At 56.1% G+C, this 26522-nt stretch overlaps 1 protein-coding gene across 6 annotated transcripts in view; it reads left to right on the top strand.

Moving 5' to 3' along the window:
* Positions 1–26522, top strand: part of MYO7A (myosin VIIA) — an 85534-nt gene that overhangs the window by 24865 nt on the left and 34147 nt on the right. For all 6 annotated transcript variants that reach the window (XM_042903887.1, XM_042903885.1, XM_042903886.1 and 3 more), the window contains 14 exons: positions 7159–7343; positions 7843–7964; positions 8045–8187; positions 8453–8566; positions 9448–9601; positions 10078–10154; positions 10753–10872; positions 11610–11752; positions 12155–12365; positions 12850–12985; positions 16302–16408; positions 22272–22409; positions 24141–24299; positions 24736–24828. In XM_042903887.1, the coding sequence (XP_042759821.1) occupies positions 7159–7343; positions 7843–7964; positions 8045–8187; positions 8453–8566; positions 9448–9601; positions 10078–10154; positions 10753–10872; positions 11610–11752; positions 12155–12365; positions 12850–12985; positions 16302–16408; positions 22272–22409; positions 24141–24299; positions 24736–24828 (1902 nt within the window). The remainder of the gene's footprint in view (positions 1–7158; positions 7344–7842; positions 7965–8044; positions 8188–8452; positions 8567–9447; positions 9602–10077; positions 10155–10752; positions 10873–11609; positions 11753–12154; positions 12366–12849; positions 12986–16301; positions 16409–22271; positions 22410–24140; positions 24300–24735; positions 24829–26522) is intronic.

The following is a 26522-nucleotide window of genomic DNA, read 5'->3' as shown; positions in this document are numbered from 1 at the left end:
TGGGGCTCAAACTCATGAACCACGAGATCATGACCTGAGCTGAAGTCAGATGCTTAACCGACTGAGCCACCCAGGCACCCCTCCCAGAGCATTTATTAACGTAGGCTTTATCTATTGATATTTACCATATTAGAGCTTGAAACTGAGAAACTTCACAAATGTATCAATACATTAAAAAATAACCATAAAAATCTATTATAGGAAACATTTTTATGGAAAATAACTGCATATATACCCCCCAAAAGTAGTGAGGAGAGTGGTATTATTTTATATATTTTTTTCAAATACCTTTAATGTCTGGCTTAATAGGAGACAACTAATTCTCATATCTGCTTCACATCCAGCCTGATGCGATGATGTGGGGTTGAAGGGTATGAGGAAAAGCTGGCTGCAAAGATACGGAGGTGGAAAAGATTACAGATTTCCTGAAAGTTCTCTGAGCGTTCAGAGATCTCTGGGCCACACTCTGAAAACTGCTGGGCTAGTCCCATAGTCCCACTTTAAGACTGGGAAACTAAGTCTGCGGGATGTTTAGCCAGGCCCAGAGCTCTGTGCTCGGGTCACTGCATGTCTCTGACCCAGCGCCTCCCTCCAGCAGCTCCCAGTGAGGGAAACCAGGGCTGTGTCACAAAAAGGAGAGAGCAGGACAGAGCAACCCTCCCCACCCCCACCCTCACCCTCAGGCAGATCCCCAGGCAGGCTGCTATAGGGGGCATGCTTGGGGGACACACGTGGTGATAAGTGTCTGAAAAGTGCAGACAGAGCAGGCCTGTAGGAGTGCGGCCTTTGCTCCCAGCTTAGGGAGAAAGGCGGGGTTCCCAGAGGTAGGTGATGCAGCATTCAGGAAGGGGCGCTGCTTGGATAGGAGGCTGGAGGCAGGACTGCGCCTGGTAAGTGAGTGACACAGGGTCACTCAGGTTGTCAGGACTGTGAAGAGCAGCCGGGGAGACAGGGCTGGAAGCCCTGAAGTTGTCCCTGAGCAATCCCAGCAAGGAGCTGTGTCAAGGTCAGGGATCCATCCTCTCAGAAGCCCTGGAATTGTGACCACTCACCCTCCAGGGAGGCCCTCTGCTACCCTCCCCACCCTGGGACCCTCTGCCACTTCAGGCCCCCCTATGCCTCTGTGCTGAGGCCCTTAACATTCGTCCCCTGAGTAAGCACAAGTGGCTTTTACAGGGAGCCCTTTAGCACTGATGAAGCCCCTCTCACCCTTTCCCTCACCCAGAGCGGGGGCAGGGCACAGAAGGCACCTCCAGACATGAGCAGCAGCAACCAGACAGGAGGATGGTGCTAGAACTCGAGCCCAGGCCAGAGATCCCCTATGGGGATCCACTGGTGTCTGTGCCCCAGTTCTTGGTGGTTCCCTCATTGCTCCTCCCCCTCGATGGCAGGTGGACACAGGAGGGTCCTGAGGCTCTCTCTGGCTGCTCTCCTGGGGCTGGGTAGAGTCTAACACTTGGGTCCAGAGCTAAGTGGGGACAGGGAGGCCACTGCCAGAGCTGATGTCCTGACCCAGTATCCTGTCAGGAGGAGGCCGAGGACCCCTTCACACGGAGAAGCTGGGTCAGATGGGAGTTGTCGCCACCAGAGACCCCACAGACCATGTCTAAGAATAACCAGAGGCATGTCATTGGTCATTTTGCACACAGTGTAGTGATTCTTACGGGCCAACTGGTTCCTCACATGTGAGGGATAGTTGGTGGGCTGAATCAAAGAACAAAGGCAAACACAACATTCATAAAGGAGAGGGGAAGAAAAAAACTCCAGTTTGAGAAGAACAAATCTTCTTTGTGAAATTTGGGGGGATAGACTAGCTGGGAGCTAGCAGAGAAGTCAGCTTTGGGTCCTTGAATAGCCTGAGAAGGGGACCAAAGAAAAGAATCCGAGAGGCTTATGGATTCTCCAGAAAGCTCCAAGATCTATACCACTTTTTCTCACCAGTTACCTTTCTGGTGGTCTCTTCTCTGGGTGAGGGAGAGGGGGTAGGACACCGACTCGAGGTACGGTGCCTAAGTTGCCTTCTTGTTCAGGAAATCAAAATATGGCACCTGGGGGGTCCCCAGCTCAGTTGGTCTATGGGCCTAAGATTCTGGGTGTGTGTGGGTCTGGGGAGCCATGTTCAACGATTGCCCAGTACAGGGTTTCAACTTGCCAACTCTCTGGTGCTGTGACTGGGTAGATGGGGTAGGACTAGAGCTTTGAAGAAGCAACCGGGCCATTGTCCCACTCAGAAACCATACCTGTCCCTAACCATGGCAACCCCTGGTCACTTCATGGCTTGGGTTACCCTGGGCACAGCCCCATGTACCCAGGATTTCCTCAGATTACCACAGCTGCTCACAGCCCTGGGCTGGGTGATGCCCTCTCCCTGACTGTCTGCCTTGGGCATGCCCACTCCAGCTAGCCCATCCCTAGAAGCCTGAGGGAAAGCACCCTAGGGCCAAAAATCAGCTCTGGACACCCCCAATGGGGGGAGGACCCCCAGAAGACACCTGGCAACCCCTGGGTCCCACAGGGAGCAAGGGGCATGGCTGGTGAGAATTCTGGGCTCCCTAATGCTGAATAGGCCGGCCCGGGTCCGAGTCTTGGCAGGTGGCCTTTGGGGAGTCCCTGCTCCTCTCTGGTCCCAGACTTCCCTCTGACACGGTGGGGAGACTTTCTGGGTGAGCACCTCTGTGACTCTGGGAAGGTGCGTGTGCCCAGGATGTGTTTTGGTCTCCATGGCGGGCTAAGAGGCTCCAGGCCTGACAGGCCTGACAGCTTCCTGGCAGAGGCGGAGCCATTCCTGTCACATCTCCTGGAGTGTGTCTCTGGCTCCAGAGAGGTTCTGGAACTCTGCTTGGGGACTTGGGGCCCCTAGAGACCACGTGTGTTGTGTCCTGGCTTGGAAAGAGTCGTTATCTCTCCCCCTCCCAACCTGTGGCCCCAAAGGCAGGTTTTTCTTCCTGGAGGCTCGAGCAGGAAGCCTGTGCTGGGCAGCTGGGCATTAACCTCCCTTGGAGGGAGAGAGGAGGCCAGAGGGGCTCAGGGAGCAGAGCTGAGAGCCTTGGGGGACCGGCGGGGGCAGAACGGGCCTGAGTCTCCTTGCTTGCCCCCTGCTTTTCGTGAATTGATCTCGAAGTCCCTCTGCTTCCCAGAGGCTGCTTTCCCATCTGGAAAGGGATGTATAACCCCTCCCGCTGGCCTCCTGAGGAGCACAGGCAGCAACTGAGTGCAGTGGCAACGTCCTGCACCCAACAGGGGTCCAGCTGGCAGATTGGTGTTCTTGCCCTTCTGCGGTGTGGGGGGCGGGGGACGTCCTCACTGACGGAAGCGGCCTTGCTTCCATTAGCTGTTCTGAAATGGGCACACGTGCTATAAGCTGGAAAGTTGTCCTCTTGCCACAGAGAAAACCACGGCCGATTTCTTATCTGTCCTCCAAGACAAAGACTGTATCTATGATCTATATTGTATATGATATAAAATTACATGTAAAAAAATTTTTTTTCTGCACAAATAGTAGCATTTCTCTCTACCCTGTTCTGTGCTTCTTTTCCATGCACCACAGCCCAGGGTCATCCTTCCTGTCACTATAGGCAAGGCTGCCTAAGAGTTGCTGACAGGCTGTCCCCTCACATCCCTTCTCTGCTCTTTCCTCTGGGCCCCAGTTAATGCGCGGTGCCAGGCCTGGGTAGAAGGGACAGTGAGGCTAGGGGGCAGAGCCCTTGAACCAGAATTGCAGAGGAGTCAGGTGGGCCAAGTGATGGGGATCATGCGGGCACATAGGAGTTTGCCTGGCTTCCTGAAGGGGGGGATCATCTCATCTTAGCTGGGCTGGCGGGGGGCGGGGTGGGGGGATGGAGTTGGTGCTTCTAACTGAAGGTTTAATGTGGAGGGAGCCTCCTGGCTGTGGGATGCTGTTGGTGAAGGCCAGGACTCTGGCGTCTTGTGTCCTGTAGCCGTGGGAAATTGCCTGACGGTTGTCAGCAGGGGTGTGACACAGCCACGTTTTAAAAAGCTGGCCCTGGGGCGCCTGGCCGGCTCAGTCGGTTAAGCGGCCGACTTTAGTTCGGGTCATGATCTCGCGGTCTGTGAGTTCAATCCCCGCGTCGGGCTCTGTGCTGACAGCTCAGAGCCTGGAGCCTGTTTTGGATTCTGTGTCTCCCTCTCTCTGACCCTCCCCCGTTCATGCTTTGTCTCTCTCTGTCTCAAAAATAAATAAACGTTAAAAAAAAAAAATTTAAAAAGCTGGCCCTGGCTCAGAGTGGAGGGTAGATTGTAGGGGGTGAGGGTAGCACAGAAGCTGGGAACCAGACGGGAGGCGCCTGCAGTGGTCTGTTGAGAGCCCGTGGTGGCCAGCGTCAGGGGTGTGGCTGTGCCAATGGAGAGAGTTGGGCTCGTATGAAGGAGAGGGAGGCAAAGGGGGCCTCCCAGGTCCCGCCGTGGGCGAAGGATGGTGGGGTTCTGCTGGCCAAGTTGGGCTGGCTGAGAGGGAGCAGGGTTGGAGGGGAGGGTGGGGTCCAGTCTGGGCAGGCGTGTGGACGGAAGGGGGGATGTCCAAGAGGCAGGGGCTTGGGGGCTGCTGCTGCTCTCTGGCCTGTGGGTAGAGCGGGAAGGGCCCTGGAAGCCATGCAGGGGAGAGGAGGGCCCAAGGCCCGCCGCAGGAAGGCTTCTCGGAGTGTATCTGCGCATCCTCTTGGCACTGGCTGGCCCGGCACTTGGTCACCGAATCTGCTCCCAGGGCCACCTCTGTCTGGCTCTGGCTGCCCCTGTTGACCAGCTCATTAGGTCTGCTTTGGTGTCTCTACCTCCAGCTTCGGGGACAACCATTCATCTTCCCACAGCTGCCAAGATGACCTTTCTCCGACAGACCTTCCAAATGCCATGCCCTTTCACGCCTCTGTGCTTGGTTCCCACGACCAGCCCTCACTCCCCCTCTCCCCACGCCGCACCCCCTTCCCCACCAGAGGAATCGGCTGCTTCCTACAGGCCCTAGCTTTCCCTCCCCAGCTCCCAGGATGTTCTGTCAGCCTCCCCATGTGTCTCAGTGGAGGGTCCTTAAAGGACTGCTTGGAGCCAGCCTCTTGCCACATGGCGATCACAGACCAGGCGGTTTGATGTCAGGTTGTTTAAAAAATTTTTTTATTTTTTACATGTTTATTTTTGAGAGCGAGAGAGAACGCATGAGCAGGTAGGGACAGAGAGAGAGGGAGACACAGAATCTGGAGCAGGCTCCAAGCTGTCAGCACAGAGCCTGACGTGGGGCTTGAACTCACGAACTGTGAGATCGTGATCTGAGCCGAAGATGGACGCTTAACCAACTGAGCCACCCAGGCGCCCTTCAGTGCCATGTTATTAAGGAACCACCAAGAAGAAAGGAAGGAGGCACTTAAGGACGGCTACTCCATAAGCGGGCACATGTCAAAGGTTATGTAAGCCCTTCAGTCATTCCATAGCCCTGGGAGGTAGGTGTTAACCATCCCCCCTTTACAGATGAGCAGACTGAGGTGTAGAGAAGCAAAGCGATCTGCCAAAGATATGTTCTTTGCGGCTGACTCCCCCGCCTGGGGACAGACGGTCAGCTGGCTCCCATAGCCAGGCAGGGCTGAGCTGTAGATGATGGGTCTGAGTGCCCTGGAGCTGGAGGTTCGTGGGCTCTGATCTGAGAAGTTAGCCCAGCCCTGGGCTGTGTGGGGTGTTCTTAGTGGAGAATGCCCTTGTGTCCCCATTCCCCACTGACCAGCTCCCTTGTCTCCTGTTCCCCACTTTCCAACCTCAGACCAACTGTGGAGGGCGGGTGAGTGTGGCACAGAGCTGGCTCTGGCTGTCCGTACGTGCTTGGCCTGGCCGGTCCCTCAGCCTGCGTCCCCACTCCACCCTATCTCTGCCTGCTTGGGCTCTTGCATGCAGTGGGGTGGTCAGCACGGTCAGGCTCTGCTGCTTCTGGCATGGGGCTGCTTGGAGGGAGAGCCTGGATGGCAGGGGAGCATCCTCCAGGGCCCAGAGAAGGGCACTAAATGGCCAGTTCTCCTGGCCCAGGGCAGGTAGAGCCAGAACTGGAACCCAGGTCTGGGCTGTGCAGCCCAGGGCTGCTTCGCACAGCCGTCCCGGCCCTGGTTGGGGCATTTCCCCTGAAATGGGGTGCTGGCAGCAGCCCTTTCCCTGCATGGCTACCTTGGGCTGAGGCTTCTGGGGTGATGCACTAAGCCCTTGGTGGGAGGCGACAGGGGCCGGACTGTCACTTCCCGTTGGTGGTCACACCTTTCTTCAGTCTCTCCAGGCCCAGATGTCAATATATCCATCACCGATTATAGGCTGAGCCTGACCTTTTCAAGCTGGGGTGGGGAGGGGCAAGTGGAGGGAGCAGTGATCCCTGGGCACCTTATTCTGCCTGGTAGCTAGAGGCCCGGGCCATGTCGTCCCCTGTGTGGCAGGGCCCCGGCCTCACAGCAGGAAATCTTGTACACAGGTGGCCAGTTAGTGCACCGACAGAGGAGCCCAAGGAGAGAAAGGCCCCTGGTAGTTTGAGGTGCACCGGGTCCCTGCACCTGTGCTGGCCAGGATGGCTGGAGCTGTCCTGTCCCCCGGAACACAGGGGCCCCTCTGCCCTGGGGCAGTGCTATGGAGACTGGGGCCTACCCAGCCCCCAAACCACATCCCCCAGCCCCTTCAGCCTGTTATGATTTGGTTCCACTCCCCCTGGACCAACCTAGCCTCTGCTCCAGACTGGTCTGGTTTATGAATGTTACTCCAAACCTTTGGGATACAGGGCTTGGAGGCAAAAGTGGGGACCATACTTTTGAGTAATTTGAGTAATACCTGCAGTGTGCTATGACTTCTAAAGTACACTACCTCCTAATCCTTATAAACAGTTACATTATGCCCATTTTACAGATAACGATATGGAAAATGGGGACTCAGAGACGCTCCCTTTCTCCCCACTTGTTCCTCCCTTCATCAGATCTCACTGAGCACCTACTCCAACCTAGACCCAATGTTAGTTTGACAGCCCCACTCTCAGCTCCTAGAGACGCTGGATTCTGACCCCAGGTCATGTGACTCCAAAGTCAGGGCTGTCCCTTCCAGAGGAATGGAGCAGCGCAGAGCCTGAGAACTTTATCTAGAGTCAGAGCCTCCCTCACGGGAAGTGGTGAGTTCTTCGTCCCTTTTTGCCCGCAGACGTACACAGGCTCCATTCTAGTGGCTGTGAACCCCTACCAGCTGCTCTCCATCTACTCACCAGAGCACATCCGCCAGTACACCAACAAGAAGATTGGGGAGATGCCCCCCCACATCTTTGCCATTGCCGATAATTGCTACTTCAACATGAAACGCAACAGCCGTGACCAGTGCTGTATCATCAGGTGGGTAGCCCGGCACCAGACTGGAGCTCCAACTTTGTGCTCCTGCTAGTGCCTCATGGAGAATCACCTCCCCTTTCTCAGGCCTTATATCTCTATTAATGCTGCCAAAGTTCTTGTTAGCATTTGAGGCCTACCTTGTTCATTACTGGGTTCTGTTAAGTTACAGTCAGGTGAAATTTTAGGTTCCTATTCTCTGCTGGGCAAAGGGTAATAGGACAGAGCATTGGTCTAGCATCAACATATGCCATGCTCTATGGCAAGTATAGATGGAGGGGTCGTCTGTGTCTAAATAAAGGGGAAGGAAAGTACCTTTGGCTGTGGCAGAGCACCGAGCTGCTGTGGCCTTTCCCCATCCCTGAAGGGTCCATATTGTCAGCCTACTTTACAGACTGGGTAGGGGGAGGCGCGGGTGGGGGAAGCGGCTTGGGCCAAAGCCCCGTAGGGAGAGGGCCAGTGCGGGCTGCGACGGGTCCTACCCCTCTCCGGGTCTCCCCTGCAGTGGGGAGTCTGGGGCAGGGAAGACAGAGAGCACAAAGCTGATCCTGCAGTTCCTGGCGGCCATCAGTGGGCAGCACTCGTGGATCGAGCAGCAGGTGCTGGAAGCCACCCCCATCCTGGAAGGTAGGGCCAGGGCTCTCAGAGTGGGGCTGGGTGGCTGGGTGGGTGCTGACCTTGCCCGTGACCCTCTCCCCACCCCGAAGCATTTGGGAACGCCAAGACCATCCGCAACGACAACTCAAGCCGCTTTGGGAAGTACATCGATATCCACTTCAACAAGCGAGGTGCCATCGAGGGTGCCAAGATCGAGCAGTACCTGCTGGAAAAGTCACGTGTCTGTCGTCAGGTGGGCCCGAGCCCGGGGCAGAGCTGACCAGCACAGGACCCCCGGCCTCAGGGGCGGGGGGGTGGGGGGGTACGTGTAGTCTGGATCGTCCCTATGCTGCTGCCGGCTTGTCTCAGGGCCTGAATTCCTGCCATGAAACCTACCCGTAGGGGCTTTTTTGTGGAAGTTATTTGTTAAAACAGTAAACCATGTCTCAGTCTTGACTGTCTGGTTTCTGATGCCTCTTCCTGCCCCTGCCCCCCAACACCTTGTACCCCATTTTCAGGCTCCCAATGAAAGAAATTACCACGTGTTCTACTGCATGCTGGAGGGCATGAGTGCGGATCAGAAGAAGAAGCTGGGCCTGGGCCAGGCCACAGACTATAACTACTTGGCTATGGTGAGGCTTGGGCAGGGCACCAGGGAGGGAGACACCTGTCCCAGCGAGGTCGGGGGCAGTCCACTCGACCCCTCCCCAGCTCCAGGCCTGGCGGGCGGGATCCTCCGTGTGGGCTTTCCCCTTGTCCCCTGACTGCCCCCAGGCAACTCTGGGCTTGTATGTGCCATAAGGCCTGTCCCGACCTTGGGCGTTTTCCCAGCTGCACGTGCATCTAGATGAATTGTCATCACAGATCTACACGTTCCTAAATGTGCATAGACCTCCTAGACCCGGGGACGCATAGACACACACGCCCACGTGTACACGTGCACAGACCTGCCTGCACACACGTGCTATTAGTTCAGACTTCGAGGATGTGAAGACCGAGATCTCTGCCAGGACCCCCAAGACTATAGGGCACAGGCTGTTGCAGCTTCAGCCTCGCTGGTCACAGAGCCTGGTGCCAGCCTCTTGCTGCTGGCTGGCCACCAGCGAGAAGTGGGCCCCAGGACCGTGGCTGCCACCCAGCACTGGTTGGAGGGGGTGTGTGTGTGTACAAACAGGTTCGGGGGGTACCAGCTTCCTTAGCCCTGGGGAGAACCCATGGCTGGGCTGGGCCAGGCCGCATGGATGCAAATGAGGAACGTGGGACAACAAAGGAGTGTGTGTGCTATAGGTGTGACAGGCCTTCCCAGACACTTCCTGGAGCTGGATAAGAAGCTACGTGCGCACACACGTGTCTCGTGGGCACACGTCATGAGGCAGAGTCCTGTCAGTGCCCAGCATCCCAGATTGGCTCGGCCTGGCAGAGGGGGCCCTGCATCCCAGGTACTGCCTCTCTGGAGGTCCCTACGGCCTTGCCGATGGCCTCCTGCACCCCACTCTCCCACCCCTCCCACCAGGGTAACTGCATAACTTGCGAGGGCCGGGAGGACAGCCAGGAGTACGCCAACATCCGCTCAGCAATGAAGGTGCTCATGTTCACAGACACTGAGAACTGGGAGATCTCGAAGCTCCTGGCTTCCATCTTGCACCTGGGCAACCTGCAGTATGAGGGTGAGGGGCCCGGATGGTGCACCCCCACCCCACCCCACCCCACCCCACCCCACCCCTGCATGGAGTCCAAAGGCAGCTCAGCACCTAGCCACCTGTGGCTCCTAGCCCCACCTGTGGGGGATTGTGGCTCAGTTTCCGTCCCAGCAGGTACAAACCCTGCTTCATAGGAGCCAGGGCTGCCACTGAGCACTCTGGGCATCTAGGGTGGAGGAGTACGAGGGGAGAGGGGCATGACTGTCAGTGTCTCCACTTGGATGCCAGGCATGGTGCCAGGTGCTGGGCATACACAGTTCCTGCCCTCAGGGTGCCTATAGCTCATGATGAGAACATACGTTGACCCAGAGAAGCACTTGACCGCAGCGCTGATGGCCTCTGTGGACAAAGCAGGACCCCTGACAGCCTGGCCCTCCTAGCCTGCCCTTTTCCCCCATGCCTGCCCTCCCTCTCCTGACCCTGTGCCCCCTTGCTGCCGACAGCCCGCACGTTTGAAAACCTGGATGCCTGTGAGGTCCTCTTCTCCCCATCCCTGGCTACAGCTGCGTCCCTGCTTGAGGTCAGTGTCCAGCCTTCTGTCCCCAGGGCTGCTTCTGTTTCTCTCAGAGGGACAGTTTTGACTCAGGTTCAGGGGGCTGGGATGTGGGAACCTGGAAGCTGGGGCTGTCTGCTTTGGAGAATTCTGGAAGTTCAATGTGGAGAACCAACTGTGGGTAGGTAGGATCTGTGCTGGGCACGGGTCTCAGAGGGGGAGTGGAGCCCAGCACCCAGGAGCCTTGCTGCCCTAGCCCCACTGCTCCTGGGGATGATGTAGGGCACAGGGGATCGGGGGTGAGCCGGCCCGTTGGTGTTTTAGCAAAGGCTTACTAGGCTCTGCCCTGGGTTTGAAAACTGGGATGAATAAAGCCAGGGTCTGCCCCAGTCCTAAGAGGGCCAGGTAACATGCTAAGGCTGTCAAGGAGAGAGCAGTCCTTCTGGGTAGTGTTTGGGTGGGGTTTGACAGTTGGGGGGGATCTGGCTGTGGGGAAGGCGTTCTCAGTGGAGGAAACGGGTTGAGCAAGGCCTGGTTGGACAGGGGGAGGGGAGTTCTCCGGTGTGGGGGGAGGGAGGGATGGGCTGCAGGTGGCTGGCTGAGGGCCTGGATGCTGCCCTGCCAGGTGAACCCCCCAGACCTGATGAACTGTCTGACCAGCCGCACCCTCATCACCCGCGGGGAGACAGTGTCCACCCCGCTCAGCAGGGAGCAGGCGCTGGATGTACGAGATGCCTTCGTCAAGGTGGGCCGTTTGTGGAGTGGCACTGGCTCACTCCACCCCTTGGGGTGTTAGGTTGTTGATATGGGCAGGAGGGGATTAGTCCAAGGAGCTAGAAGGACATCTGGGCCTGGACCCCTACCTGCTCTTGGGTTTGCGTCCTGCCCACTGGCTCTCTGGGGGGGCCTAAGCAAGAGTCTGCCTTCTCCTGAGCTCTGTTCATCCTACAAGGGGCTGTTATGCTCCTCAAGCCCTGCCAGCCCTGGTCTCCTCAGGTCCTCCATCCCTGGCCTGCTCTGCTCTCCAGCCCCATGGGGCCTCATACTGGGTCATATTCTTTGGGTACTTGGTCTGCTGTGCTATTCCCAGCCCAGAGAATACCTTCTCTGGTCTCTCTAAGGAAGACACTGAAGATGGACCAGGTCAGGTGGAGAGGGCCCCCAGTCCTTTCCATTTCCACAGTCCAGATTGCTACCCCCCGCCTCACACCACGTTTGGTGCTGTTAGGGAGACAGAGATGGATGGAGATGTGGGAGCCCAAATGAGGGCTTCTTCTCAAACTTCGAGGTTAGGAAGGCTTGACAGAGCTTTGACAAGGAGAAGGAATTGTTCTAGCAGGAAAGGGTGATCCAAGGCAAAGGGAAAAGCTTGAGGAAAGGCTAGGGGGTTTCAAATAGCACAGAAGGGGCTGAGTGAGGCCATGACGGCCCGGGATCTTCTAGGGCATGCTGGGCACAGCGGCTGACACAGCCCCCTCACAGGGCATCTACGGGCGGCTCTTTGTGTGGATAGTGGACAAGATCAATGCAGCCATTTACAAGCCCCCCTCCCAGGAAGTGAAGAGCTCTCGCCGGTCCATCGGCCTCCTGGACATCTTTGGGTTCGAGAACTTTGCTGTGAACAGGTACCACAAGGGGCTCTGCTCTGTGAGAATTTTCTTTCACAACATGGACGTAACAGGTGTCACATCTCTGCCTTTAAACCTGAATCTCATCAGCCGACTTCCCACCTCCCCTGATGGCTTTGGATCCCTCTTCACGCCCCTCTCTGCCCGCCCCTACCCAGTGCCTTGGCTCTTCCTCTCCCAGGTGCTCTTCCAGGGATTTGGTGCCCACCTGGTAGCCCTCTCTTCTGACTCAGTGTCCCCTTCTCCACCTCCGGGATGGGGGGGGGGGGCGGGTCTTGACAATGGCGCCCACCTCAGAGGCTGGAGAGCCCGTGATGGGAGCACCGCGTGGCCAAGGGTGTGCTGTACATGGGGCCCAGGCCAGGCCAGCACCTCACCCGTGCCCTGTGCACCCTGCAGCTTCGAGCAGCTCTGCATCAACTTCGCCAACGAGCACCTGCAACAGTTCTTTGTGCGGCACGTGTTCAAGCTGGAGCAGGAGGAGTACGACCTGGAGAGCATCGACTGGCTGCACATCGAGTTCACTGACAACCAGGACGCTCTGGACATGATCGCCAACAAGCCCATGAACATCATCTCCCTCATCGACGAGGAGAGCAAGTTCCCCAAGGTGGGCCTGCCCTTGTTGGAGCCCGTGCAAAACATCCCCTCACACTCTGAGCCTCCACTTTCCTCATCTGCGAAATGGGACTGAGGACACATGCCTCTCAGGGTGCCTCTGAGGCCGATTCAGGTGCATTTTGTCTGACATCTGAGGATCACCTACGGTCCACAGGGTCCTGGACCAAACAATGATGATTTAAGCTAATAGCTGGTACAGAATAGGTGCCCCACACATGGAATGTGTCTCGGGGCGGGGGCGGGTACTGCTCCCATGACTTTCATTGTGGGAAATAGATCTTCTACACTGGACTGTAGTTCCAATCCACTCACTTAACAGATAGGGAAATGGAGGCCCAGAGAGTTCCTGGGTGGGGTACCAGTAAAGGGAGGGAGCTCCTGAGAAAGACAGAAGAGGGGGTGCAAAGGCAGAAGGACCTGGGAGAGGGAAGGGTGGGGGGGAGGGGGCTGACTACGGCGCTCGGTTCCCACAGGGCACGGACACCACCATGTTGAATAAGTTGAACTCCCAGCACAAGCTGAACTCGAACTACATCCCCCCCAAGAACAACCATGAGACTCAGTTTGGAATCAACCACTTTGCAGGCGTCGTCTACTATGAGAGCCAAGGTACAAGCGGGCTGTCTGGGGCTGGGATCTCCTCTCCTGTGCCCTCTCTGACCCTCCCCTTCTCCTGCCCAGAACGGGGGTGGGAATGCAGAGAGGGAAGGGGCCTTAGGAAACACTGGGCCCAGTGCTCTTCCTTTCTTACGGAGATTTTAATCAATTGTGGTGAAGTATATGAAATGTACCATGTTAACAATTTTTAAGGCTAAAATTCAGTGGCATTAAGTACATTCACGATATCGTGCAGCCATCACCCATATCCATTTCCAGAGCCTGTTCATCACCCCAAATAAGTGCTGATTAAACAATAACTCCCCATTCTCCCCAGCCCCGGTTACCTCTATTCTGTTTCTATATCATATCTATATCCTATCTATGTGTCTGACTCTGACCTCCTATAAGTGAAATCGTACAGTATTGACCCTTTTGTGTCTGGCTTATTTCTCTCAGCACGTCCTCAAGTTTCATCCATGTTGTATCATGTGTCAGAATTTCCTTCCTTTTTAATGGCTGAATAATATTTCTGTGTGTGTGTGTGTGTGTGTGTGTGTGTGTGTGTGTGTGTGTGTGTGTGTTCATCCATCCCTTGATGCACATTTGGGTTGTTGCCACCTTTTGGCTATCGTGAATAGTGCTGCCACCAACATGGGTGTACAAGTATCTGAGTCCCTGCTTTCAATGCTTTCGGGTGGGCTTAGTGCTCCTTTGTACAGATGGGAAAGCTGAGGCTCAGAAGGGAAAGTTGACGGTCTTTCCTGACATGGCCCATTAGGTGCAAATCTGGGCCTGGAACCAGCCCTGTTATTCACCCAAACTCTCAGCAACACGACTAAGTGTAAGCTTTGAAGGGGATACCTCCTCCTTGCGGCTGGGACATGCAGTTGGGTTCATTTTAAAGCTAGAGGTGAAGAAGAGAGTCAGAACACGTCAGGTTCACCCCACTTGGAATCGCAGATTGCCCTTGCAGCTCCACCCCTACCGTCCTGGTCTAGAGGACCGTCCTTGGATGGACATCGGCTGTGGTGTGTGTCTCAAAGGGTCCCACGTGCAGTCTCAGGCCAGTGAAAATCGAAACAAACAAGCAAAGAGCTGTTGGTTTCATACTTCCTTGTTTTTTTATTTAAAAAAATTTTTTTAACTTTTTTATTTTAGAGCGTGAGCATGAGAGAGTCGGGGAGGGGCAGAGGGAGAGGGAGAGAATCCCAAGCAGGCTCTACGCTCAGCACAGAGCCTGACGTGGGGCTCAATAGCATGATCCTGGGATCATGACCTGAGCTGAAATCAAGAGTCAGACGCTCAACCGACTGAGCCCCCAGGCACCCCTCATATATACTGATAAGTATATCAGTGAGCCAGCCTGAAGGGATGGAATCTGAAGGCTCCCAGCCCTCCTTCAACTATTGGACTGTGAGATCCAACCCTGCTGTTAAAAAGGAGGTCAACGCTACGTCTGAAGGACGTTTGGGAAAACAAATGTGTCTGTTGTTAGGAGTAGTAGAGGATTGTGTGTGTGTGTGTGTGTGTGTGTGTGTGTGTGTGTGTGTGTTTAATGTTTATTTTTGAGAGAGAGAGACAGACACACAACCAGACTGAGAGCAAGCTGGGGAGGGGAAGAGAGAGAGAGGGAGACACAGAATCCGAAGTAGGCTCCAGGCTCTGAGCTGTCAGCACAGAGCCTGATGCGGGGTTCGAACTCATGAAGCATGAGATCGTGACCTGAGCTGGAGTTGGATGCTTAACTGACTGAGCCACCCAGGCACCCTGAGGATTGTATTTTTCAGTTCAGTTCAACCTATATTCACTGAGATCTATTACGTGTCAGACTTCATGCTTTTGCTGAGAATACAGATGAGAATATTGAGTGGACTCTGCACAAAGTTATAAAATTATAACTATAATTAAATTATAAACTAAACTAAATATACATTATATTTATAATTATATTTATAAATATAAATTATAAACTAAATTAAGTATAAAATTAAATATAAAATTAATTAATTAAATATAAAAATATAAATTAAATATAAAATTAAAATTACTACTTCATGGATTTAAAAACTGAGGCACAGAGAGGGAAATGACTTGCTTAAAGTCACTAACCAGTTTTGAGCTGCTTTAAACAATTCTGACAGCGTTTCCTGGTTCGCAAAGTACTGTTTTAATTCGGCATTTCATTTGTGAAGCAGGTGGTATTAGGTGATCTGAAGCAAAGCAAGAGCTTATGGGTATCCTCATTCCCTTCTGACAAATGAGGAGGCTGAGGTCCGGAAGGGGACCATCCTAGGGCCCCAGAGTGAGTCTGAGACGTTCCATTAGAACCTGCAATTCCATCCCAACTCCAAAACCCACCCTTCCTCTGCTGAGTGCCTCCTGGGACACCCCCCTCCCACACTAGGCGGGCCTCCCTGCCCTGGGTCTCTGTGCTGTCTGCAAGCCAGGGCGGCCTGAGTCCCACGGGGTAAGCGTCCTGCTTCTCTGCAGTGTTCTTCCTCGCCAGGCAGGCATCCCCAGCCCTTGGGCACTCCATCTTCCACCCCGCCCTATCAAGCCCCCCCCCACCCCAACCCCCGCCATTAACCAGTTCCTAACTCAGTCCCTGGGACTAGCAGCCCTCTTGGGGATCTGTATGGTGGAGAGGAGCCTCCCCGGGCTGGTGCCAGGAGTCCCACGTTCAAGTCTTAACTCCGCTCATGGCTTGCTGTGTGGTGTTAGATAACTAGCTCAGCTTCTTTGAGCATTGGTTTCCACCCTTGTGGGATGGGGAAGACAATCCCTGCCCACCCCACAAATACAGGGGGGGTTGTGAGCATCAGTGCTGTGAGGACCCTTGGTAAAACAGAGTGCACTGGGCAAATTCAAGGTATTTTAAATTCCTGTACTATGAGCTGGAACTAGATCAGCACGTGTTCTCTTCCAGGTGACATGCTGTAATTAACAAGGGCTTTTGATACTTTCATTCAAAAGACTAAGGCTGGCGTTGTGGGCACTGGGTGGTTCACTGGGGAAGGCATCCCTGCCCGACCTGGGGGCCGAGGTCTCCTGCCCTTCCAGATCTCTTTGAACAGATCTGGAAGAGGGGGCTGTGTGGTGAGGGAGAGAGAGGTCTGGCTCTGCCCCTCGCTTTCTCTGTGATGTCGGGCAGGCCACTGCCCTCTCCAGGCTCTGGTGTGGCCCACCGGAAAATGGACGTGGTTAAACTCAGTGAAGTTTGAGGGTCTTCCTGGCTCAGACGGCGAGGATTTGGGGAGGCGCTGAGGCTTGTCAGGAAGAGGCTGCTGGAGTGCTCGAGGTGTGACTGCTTCTTGCCCCTGCCCAGGCTTCCTGGAGAAGAACCGGGACACCCTGCATGGAGACATCATCCAGCTGGTCCACTCCTCCAGAAACAAGTTCATCAAGCAGATCTTCCAGGCCGATGTCGCCATGGTAACGTCGGGGCGGGGTCTCTGTTGGGCAGGAAGGGCCCCCCCCACCCCTTCCCCGGGAAGCTAGGCCTGTACCTCGGCCCACCCTTGTGCAAGTTTTTCCCCTGTGCACCTTTGGCCACAGAGAGGGGACAGGGCTTTGCTGTGGTTCCAGGAGAAACCCGGGACCTCCACTATCCTCCTATCTGGTCCTCCTGCTATACCAACTCAGGGGAGGGCACAAGGCCCAGAGAAGGATGACATGAGAGGTCACAGAGCAGAGCCTGATCAGGACACGGTTTACTGGGCAGGTGCCCCAAACTGGATGCCCAGCAGCTCACAGGGAGCCTGGGAGGAGGGAGCACATCTAGCCTCAAGGACAAGGATGGATGCGGGTATTCAGAGAAACAAACACAAAGGGTCTGTGTGCCCCAGCCCTGGGCCCCACGCAGGGGTGCAGAATTTCCCACCCTCGGCATTTCCTTTGTCCCTAGAGTGCTGTTTCCTGCAGGATGGTATGCCTTTTTATTTCACATTTTCTTCCTGTCCCATGGCTTCCTGAAGGGCGCACAGAGGGACTCACGGGGAGGGCAGAGCCGCTGCCCCCTCGGTGCCTGTCCAGGCGCCTGCCCTGCCCCGGCCCCAGGGGCCCAGACCTCTGCCTCGAGGGGCCTCCTTTCTCCTTGGTGGATGTTGCTCTGTTTGCTGACCCACCACGTTCTCCTTGCTCCCTGCCCCCTCTCGCCCTGCACTGTGGTTCCTGTTATAGTTTCTCTGTGGTTATTCATCGGGCACTCTTCGCCAGTCAGCAGCTTCTGTGAAGGTAATAGACCCCTGTCTGGGGCCAGTGGATGGCGGGCAAGGCCTCAGCAGCCCCTGGGGCTGGGCTGTGTCCTTGGCCCCCGTGGCACTGAGGTTTGGGGAAAGGGCCGGCTTTTTCTTCTTTTCTTTCTTTCTTTTTTTTTTTTTTTTGAGTGTGTTTTTATTTTTTGTGGAGTGGTTTGTGGAGTGGTTTTGCTTTTTTGTTGTTTGAGTTGTGTGAACTGTGGCTATCTCAGTTTCTTAAAGGAGGAAACGGACTCCTAGGAAAAGAGACAGGGCTTGCCCAGCATGCCCCGTGAACCAGGGGCAGAGCCGGGACTCGAATCCAGGTCTCCCACGTCTTCTGTCCCCCCCTGAGTCTCTTCGGGGTATCCAGGTCTGCTTCTTCCCCCGGGCCCTGCCAAGTGCTTCTGTGTCCACGACTTGGCCAGATCCCTCAGTAGCCCTGCAGGACAGGAGGGGCAGGTGGTATTTTCTGCATTATGCAGACGGGGGACTGAAGCTCAGAGATGAGGGGTGACTCACCCCAAGTCACAGTACACTGTGGAGCTGGGACTAACGTCATCACCCCGGACCTCCTCAGGCCCTGGAGCAGCATCCCTGGGGTGTCCTGACCACCGGCTTCGGATTGTGGCTCCTAAGGTGCTTTAGAGGCCCCAGGGGTGCGGGGTACCTGTTAGCAACAGCATGGCTTTGCAGTCCCCTTGCCTCTCTTTCCCCTCTTCTCAACCCTCAATTTCCTCTCTGCCTAGTACCGATGTCCTCCCACACTTGGTCTTAATGCTGAGTCTCTCTTCCTTCCTGCATGTCTGGCATCCCCCTACTGCCGAGCGCCTCGTAGAGTTCCCAAACAGTTCCCAAAAGCCACAGCAGTGGAGAAGGGCGTCTGGCATATCGGGAGCAGGGGGTGTGACTGGACAGTGGCCTCTGTCCTCTGCTCGTGGGTTGGCCCCGGGACCCTCCCCTCCCAGCCAACACTGTGGCCCAGCTGCTGACAGGGCGAGTGTGGGGCCCCCACCAGAGTGGGGACCCTAGGCACCGGAAGCTTCTCCACTTGGCCATCCCCACCCCGAGGCCTACATGTCACAGGGTGGCAGAATTGATGGGATAGCTGTGGCACTGGGCTCTTCCCACTCTTTCCTCCTCTCCGCTGGTCCCCAGCCTACCCCTGCCAGGCCCAAACTTTCCTCCTGCTCGTAGGCAGTCCTGCAAGACCACTGAACTTCGTCTCCTACCTCCGCTCCTCTCTTTCCAAAGCACCTGGAAGCATCTATCTGGGAGCCTCTCCACAACCTTTCCTGTTCTGGGACTTCTTCCCCTGGACCTGGGGACTAGAACCCACTTGTTGAGGAACTGTGGGGAGGCCCAAGAGAAAGACCCTGGGGCCTCTGGAAATGGCACACTCTTTAAATTTTTTTTTTTTAACGTTTATTTATTTTTGATAGAGAGAGAGAGACAGAGCATGAATGGGGGAGGGGCAGAGAGAGAGGGAGACACAGAATCGGAAGCAGGCTCCAGGCTCTGAGCCATCAGCCCAGAGCCCGACGCGGGGCTCGAACTCACAGACCACGAGATCGTGACCTGAGCCGAAGTCGGACACTTAACCGACTGAGCCACCCAGGCGCCCCTGGAAATGGCACACTCTTGAGGGAGTTTTGGAGCACAGAGTTAGAACACAGCAGTGACAAATTTGATCTTGATTGTATAGTCTTTTCTGGGCCAGGCTGGGAGCTACCCACTTACACGTCCCACCTCATTCACTCCCACAGCAGCCCTGGCAGCCGTTGCTATGGTCCCCCCATTGCAGGTAGAGAAGCTGGGGCCCAGAGAGGCCAAGGTGTTTGCTCAAGGTCACACAGTTTGTGACACCCAGGAATTTGACCCAGGTCTGTCTCAGGGAGGTGTGGGAACTTGTCCAAAGTCGCACACGAGCTAACGGGAAGCTTTTTTTTTTTTTTATTTATTATTATTGTTATTTTTAAATTTTTAACGGGAAGCTTTTCAAGCCCTTTGCTCTTTGTCACTGCACAATGCTGTCTCTGTGAGCATTGCCCCTCAGAAAGAAAATATGTTTTGTCATTGCTGGAGACATGATCGATCTGCAAAAGGGACCCGGAAATCAGTCTGGTGGGGTGTGAAGTATCCAGTCACAGTTTATCGATGACTATGCTTTTCTCAGGGTAGAAGCCCACACCACCTCCTTCCGGTGATCCGAACATGCGTCCTGTGCCTGTCTCCGACCCCCAAATTTCCATCCTTTGACTCCTGTGTCTGCCTCCCCAAGTGGCCCTGGGCAGCCCCACCCCCGCCTTTGCTGCTGGAGGGACCAGCTGAGCCTTGAGGACCACGATTCTTCTAGGGCATCGTGCACCCTGATTAGTGTCTAACCCCAGTCACACGTCCCCGGGCCCCGAGTCCACCGGACGCTTATTCACTCTTTACGCAGGTGGCTTCTCCTGCCTGCGTCTCCCCAGTCCTGCTCACGTCGTGCTCCTGCGTCTGCCCCTCGGATCCCCTCTGTGGACTCATTTAACACTGAGCTGTGGACTCTCCACTCCCACCCTGACCCCATTTCCAAAGGTCTGCGGATTAGCTCAGAAACCATGAATATCCTAAGGGACCGCCATTCCCCTCAGTGTGATAGAACTGAATCAGAAACCCCGGCAGCCAGGAAGTGGGAGTAGACTCTACACTCGGCTCCCATTTACGCGCCTTCATTCAGACACAAACATGAACGGGGTGCCTGTTCTATGCCAGACAACGTCCTGCGTCCTGGGGGCAGACTAGCGGATAAAACAGAAATAAAACCTCTGTCCTCCTGGAACTTACATTCTGGCAGAAGGGGCAAATAGCTAATAAGCAGATGAATAAGCCTAATACGTGGTTGTCAGATGGGGATATGTAAAATGGAGACAAAGGAGGAAGGAAACAGGCCAATAGTAGGGCTTTGCAATTTTGAATAAGGGGCTCAGGACAGGCCTCCTGGGAAGCTGGTAAGGAGGTGGAGGAGCCAGCCGTATGCATCTGGAGGAGAAGCACTGCAGGGAGAAGGAACGGCAGGTGCAAAGCCCCGAGCCTGCCTGGTGCATCATGGGAGAGCAAGGAGGCTGTGCTGGCTAGAAGGGAGGGGGCGGGGTGGTAGAGAGACCAGAGGTAACTGGGGCCAGACCCTGAAGGACACTGTCAGCCCTCGTGAGGGGCTCGGGAGCCATTGCAGGACTTTGTGTTGGGCGGATAGGAATGGATTTGTGTTTTAACAGCTTCAGCCGGCCGCTGTGTTGAGACTAGAGTTGGAGGGAGGTGTGGAGTGTGGGGGACAGAAGCAGGGAGACCGGTTTGGAGCTCGTTGTGGTGACCTGAGAGAAGCATGCTGGTGGCCGGACCGCTGATGACGGAGGAAGTGGAAAGAAGGGGCCAGATTCTGGATCTATTTTGGAGGTAGAGCCAATAAGATTTTTGGCGCAGTGGATATGAGAGAAGAGGAGTTGGGGACCGCGCCTAGATTTCTGGCCTGAGCAGTTGGAAAGCGGACATTTCTGGGAGCCCACGGACACCAGGAGCCAGTTCAGCGAAGCATTGCTGATTGTTGCTTGTGGCAGGCCCCTGGCCCCCGCAGAAAACAAGGCAGACCTGACTGTGCTCACCAGGCCCACAGCCCAATGGGGAAGACAGAAAGAAATAGTTCCAGAGTGGTGACAGAAACCAAAGAGAGGGTGTGGCGTGGGCGTGGGTCTGTGCGTGTGCTGTGTGTGTGCTCAGGGCAGGGGCTCTAATGCGGGCTGGGGAAAGCCCACCTCAGACATCTCCCCCCCTGAGTCCTGGGTCATCCGGTGCTGTGGCTGGATCAGGTCCCGGGATGGTCATGGGTGTCACAGACCTGACATTCACCCTACCTCGACACAGACTCCCCGACGTCCCTTGGAAAACTCCTAGAATGTGTTCCAAATGAAGTGAAACGGAACCATGGCAAATTTCAGAAAAGCAAGTGTTTGTGGTTTCTCGGCAAGCTCCATTTCCATCTGGCGCATATGGTCTGAGTTTCGTATGTGTCACATGCCTCTGCCTCCCTCCCCACACCTCACACGTCTTACCCCGGTTGTTGGTACTATAGGATATCGGATAAAATTACGTCTCATTGAATATATATGATCTTACATTAATCATCAAGCCCGCAAATAAATTCTCGTGCAAATGAAAGGGCAGGAATATAGTAACATCAAAACACTTTGGAATTGAGTCTGATTTCTAGGTCTGGTCTCTCAGTGTTGGCCTGAGATGTTCCACTTCCTATTTGCTGACCAGGCCCTCCCCCAGCACCCTCGCTTCATTTCACAGTATTTTGAGAGGGGGACCCCGACAGGGCAGGGGCTGGTTGCTCACCCGGATAGCAGCTGCTGGAGCTCAGAGCCTTTGGGCCTCAGGGCCGCCTGGGGGGAGGCCAGCTGTGTGCCCTCTTAGGAGGCTTATCTGGGCCTGCTGCTGACCAGCTAATCCCATAGGGGAGAGGGCAGTGGCCAACACATCCATGGGTTCCCAGGCTGCTGTTGACCGAGACAAGCTCTGTGCCCACCCTTGTCACAGCCCCATCCGCTAGTTAGATGGCGCTATTCCCGGGTAGGAAACAGGCTCAGTGCTGTTTAGTGACCTGCACAAGATCACACAGCTAGGAGGTGGTCTGTCTGACCCATTTCGAGGGAGGACCTCGGTGTCTTGAGGTGACCAAGTTAGGCTACTCATTCATTCCCGGCAAGGCAGAGTGGAGTCTGAGAGGGGCTGGGCCTTGCCCAGAGTCATCCAGCAACTCCTGTGGGAACCCAGGGCTCCCCACTCCCGGGGCAGGGTTCTTTCAGGCTCAGGTCCCAGAGGGGCGTCCCAAGGGGTGCGTCTAAGATCCAGCACCAGTCAGAGGAGGCCAGTCACAGAAAACCCCAAAGCAGGCTACCGTTTGCCAGGGCGGCTCTCCCTCAGGCCCTAAGCCTGCTGACCTCCCGTCCTGCTTCCCTTCCTGGAGGGCCTAGGGGGCACAGGTCAGCCCCTCCCATCACCATGGTCCGTCCCCCCAGGGCGCCGAGACCAGGAAGCGCTCGCCCACACTCAGCAGCCAATTCAAGCGGTCGCTGGAGCTGCTGATGCGCACGCTGGGTGCCTGCCAGCCCTTCTTCGTGCGCTGCATCAAGCCCAATGAGTTCAAGAAGCCCATGGTAAGTGACTCTGGTCCCCGGGTTGGGGCAGCCAGGGACCATCCTGGGGCAGCTGGAGGGGCTGGGCTGAGACTTTGTCTTCTTTGCGGAATGGCAGGGCACCTGAGGGATTTACAGAACAGGTTCCAATTTACTGGAGGTAGCACGTCCCCCGGAAAGAGCCTGGATTCTGCAGTGGGCTTGACACAGGTTCAAATCCTGTACCGCCTTTAAGCTGGGCTCATCTCCTGGGGAATTTCATGCAACAGGCATGGAGACCCTTAGGAGTCAGCCTCGGTTCTTGTTGTGGCCCTGACTTTGAAAGCCCCTTCTCCTTTGGTCCTGGCAACCACCACTTCCTCCTCGAAGCCTTCCCAGGTTCCTCTGACTGGTTGGGAAGGTTCTCATTTTTGACTCTGCTGAATAACATCGGGCTCCTTCCGTGTGCCTGGCATGGGCCGGATTCTCTCCATGGCCCCATTCAACCTTCCCAATAGCCTGTGAAAGAGGGACCTGAAGGAGGGACTGTTATGGCTCCACATCTGGGATGTGTGACTGCGGGCTTAGGGAGGCTAAGGGACTTGACGCTACAGAGCTGAGAGCCTGGCCACCCCTCAGGCCCTCTCCTTCCACAGCTCTGGGAGGTGTTGTTTACCACAAAGCTCTTAGAGGCCCAGGGGGAAGCTGGGGCCTGAGGGGTCTGGGGAGGGACGGAAGGAGGGAGGCCAGGGCTGGGCCAGGGAAAGTGCCTGGAGGGAGAGGAAAGGGAGAGGAAACAGGTGGCGGAAGCCAGCCAGCTATGTGCTGGCCCTGCCTCCTGCCTGAAAACATTTCCCAGGGTGGGCTGGCCCGTCCCCCATGGTTCCCAGGACTGGGTCTGAAGGGGCAGGAGGGTCACAGAGAGCTCCCACTTTAGGGCAGGAGGTCTGGGGGGAATGAGGCCAGGGCATTGCCAAGGCAGTTGGGTCCCACCCTCCTGTTTTCAGATGCTTCCAGAACCTTCTCTGGACCCAGACCTCAGCATCTGTTACCTGAACGTTAGCAGCAGGACCTTCTCATTGGTCTCCTGCCTCCTTGTTCCAGTCCCCATCCCGACTGCAGTGAGAGCCAGTGGGTCTCAAATGCAACTCTGACCTGGTCACTCCCTGCTGCCTCCCTAGCCTGACCTCCGAGGCTCTCTCAGTCCCTCTACAACCTGCTGCCGTCACAAACATGATTTTGTGACAATGAGAAAAGAGTGTCTCTTCCTTAGGGCGCCTTACTGCCAGCAGCCAGAAAGTCGTCTGAATAGCTGCAAACCTACCATGGCTGTAATATGAAGGGTACCCCCTGGGGCTGAGCAAGGCACCCGGCACCTGCACAACTATAACCTTGGCATGGATTAGTTTCCTCCGTTTCCGTGAAGTCCCCTAGCATGTCCTGCACTTTTAGGCTTCCACACCTTTGCACCCGTTCACCCTGCCTCCTCCAGTGCCTTTTCTCCTGACAGGATTAGAGCAAAGACCGCCTCCTCCGGGAAGTCCCCTTGAGATATCCCAAGGGGAGTTAAGCTGTCTGTCCTCTGTGCCCCCAGAGCATGAGACTCGTCCCACGCGAGGGGCTCATTTTGTGCTGTTAAGTGAGTTCAAACTGCAGATCTAGGGTCGGCCCACCGCTGCTCCTCATCTGTTGTGTGGCTGGGAAAAGGCCGAGTGGGGCCGAGCTCCGAGCAGGAGCCTCCGGTGCTGACGCCCTTGGCTCCGTGCCCGGCAGCTGTTCGACCGGCACCTGTGTGTGCGCCAGCTGCGGTACTCAGGGATGATGGAGACCATCCGAATCCGCCGGGCCGGCTACCCCATCCGCTACAGCTTCGTGGAGTTTGTAGAGCGGTACCGGGTGCTGCTGCCCGGAGTGAAGCCGGCCTACAAGCAGGTACAGGGCGGGGGGGCAGAGGAGGCGGAAGGGAGGGTCCCAGCTCTGGGCCGGGCAGGGGCACTGGTTTTCTCACTGGCACAGAGTGCTGGGCGTGACATCAGCCCGGCCGCCTCAGGTACGGTGGGGAAGATAGGGGATCAGCCAGTAGAGGGCTTCCGGGGGCTCAACTGGCATGGACTTCACACACATGATGTAGTGGACGAGACCAGGGCTGCCACGTGCGCCCCGGACGTTAGACACGGGAGAGGGTTTTGTGGTCATTCTGCCCAGCCAGGGAGAAAACTGAGGGTCAGAGAAGGCAGGACCCGGCCAGGGTCACACAGCAAGTCTGGTGCAAACCTGGAGCAGAGTCCTGCCTCCTGGTCTTGGAAGGGACACTCGGGTGGCCTTGTCACTCCCTGGTGGGGCTGCCCATTCCCTGTGCACCCCCCAGGACGACCTTCGGGGGACATGCCAACGCATGGCCGAGGCTGTGCTGGGCACCCATGACGACTGGCAGATTGGCAAAACCAAGATCTTCTTGAAGGTGAGCATAGCCGCTGTCTCTGGCTGTCTTGTGGATATGTGAGTTCCCCATCACGGCAGGGTCAGGGTCCTGGGGGCCTCTGTAGAGTTCTGTCAGGTGGGTCTATGCTGGGCCTCGGTGGTCTTCTGCAGTCTGTGATGGGGACGTGGGATTCGGCCTCCTCTGTGGGGGAGGGGAAATGGATTTTAAGACCGTCTGTGATCTGGGGGGTGAGGTCAGAGGTGGCTCACCAGGGAGGCCTGGATTCAGTCAGGACCCTGTGGCTGGCTGCCTGCCCGCCCTGAGACTTTGGGCAAGTCACTGGCTCTTTCTGAGCCTCGTTTTCCCAGCTGTAAAATGGGATGTGTTTAGGGGGTGGGGTTCTTGAGTGTATCTTTAGGCCCCCTCCTGTGATTTCCTGCCAGGCAGGGTTCACCCGGGCCATGACAGACCACATGCCACCCCCTCTGTCCTCTCTTCGAGGCCTGTTCCCACCCTCCCTAAGCAGCACCTGGAGCTCAGTGGGGCTGGACTTCGGGATGGGGCAGTTGGGAGGGGGCAGGGCTGGGAGCCGGAAGCTGGGCCGCGGGTGTCTTGGCCTTGGGGTAGAGCTTGCTGGGAATTGGCCGTGTCTCTACAGCTGCAGCAGGGACAGTGTGAGCTCCCGGCCCGCCGCCTTCCCCATTTCCATTTCCGCTGTACTCGAGTTCTGGCTGTCCTGGGTGATGGGCAGGGCTGCTTCCTCTGCTGGGAGGGTGGGGCCCGGGCAGTTGCGGGAGAGCTACAGGACGGAAGGGAGGAGGCAGCCCCAGCAGGAGAGAATCTGGGGTCTGACGGTCTACTTCCGCCCTGGCTGAGGGGCTGTGGGCCAGTCCCTTCATCTCCCAGAGCCTTTTTCCCCTCGTCAGAAAACCTTGCCGACTGTTCCCTGCCTGTGCAAATCACTACTGCCATCCGGAAAGCTCGTCCTTTGTGCCAGGCAGGGCCATTTATCCATTTTTATCCATGACCTTGTGTAGTCCTCGAAGCAGCCCTAGGAGGTAGGACTGCTACGCCCATTTCAGGGAGAGGAGAAGTGAGCTGCCCAGGTGGTGCACTGACCTGGAGGGGAGAGCAGGGCTTCTAGCCTGTGTGGGGAAGTGAGGGAAAGCGGGCAACACGATGGTGTCCAGAGAGCTCTGAGGACCGTCCTTGTCCCATCCTCACCTCCCTGGGCTCTTCAGAAATGTGCCACTGTTTCGAGAGCCTAGACACCTACTTCTCATTCGTTCCTCCAGACAGCCTGCTGGGCCCTGTGCGCAGTGAGGTGGTCTGGGATTATCTGATGCGTGTGGCTCCCCCATGAGGCTCAGCATCCCCAGGGCAGGGCCCCAGTCTGCCTGTTCACTGCAGCCCCATCCCAGCACTTAGCACTGCGGTGACACTTGGAGTGACACAACGATTCATCTGTATTGAATGTCCGAGGTTTTGTCTAACTGGAGGGAGGGTTGGGGGCCTGGGTGTGAGGAGAAGAGAGGCCTAGAGAGGTCAGCAGGGCCTGCGTTATGGAGGGCCTGAGTACTGGGCAGAAGACCAGGCTTGACCCTGGGAACCGAGGTGTCATTTTAAGGTCACCATCAGATTTGTGTTTTAAGAGGGTTCTTCCCTGAGGGAGGGCCAGAGCAGGAGTGACAGAGGCCAGGAGTGACAAGGCAGTGGTCTGGCCCAGGTCAGGT

This window comes from Panthera leo, chromosome D1, assembly GCF_018350215.1.
Source record: "Panthera leo isolate Ple1 chromosome D1, P.leo_Ple1_pat1.1, whole genome shotgun sequence".
NCBI lineage: Eukaryota > Metazoa > Chordata > Mammalia > Carnivora > Felidae > Panthera > Panthera leo.
Note: the sequence above shows the minus strand (reverse complement) of the source record. Positions and strands in the feature narration are given on the sequence as shown.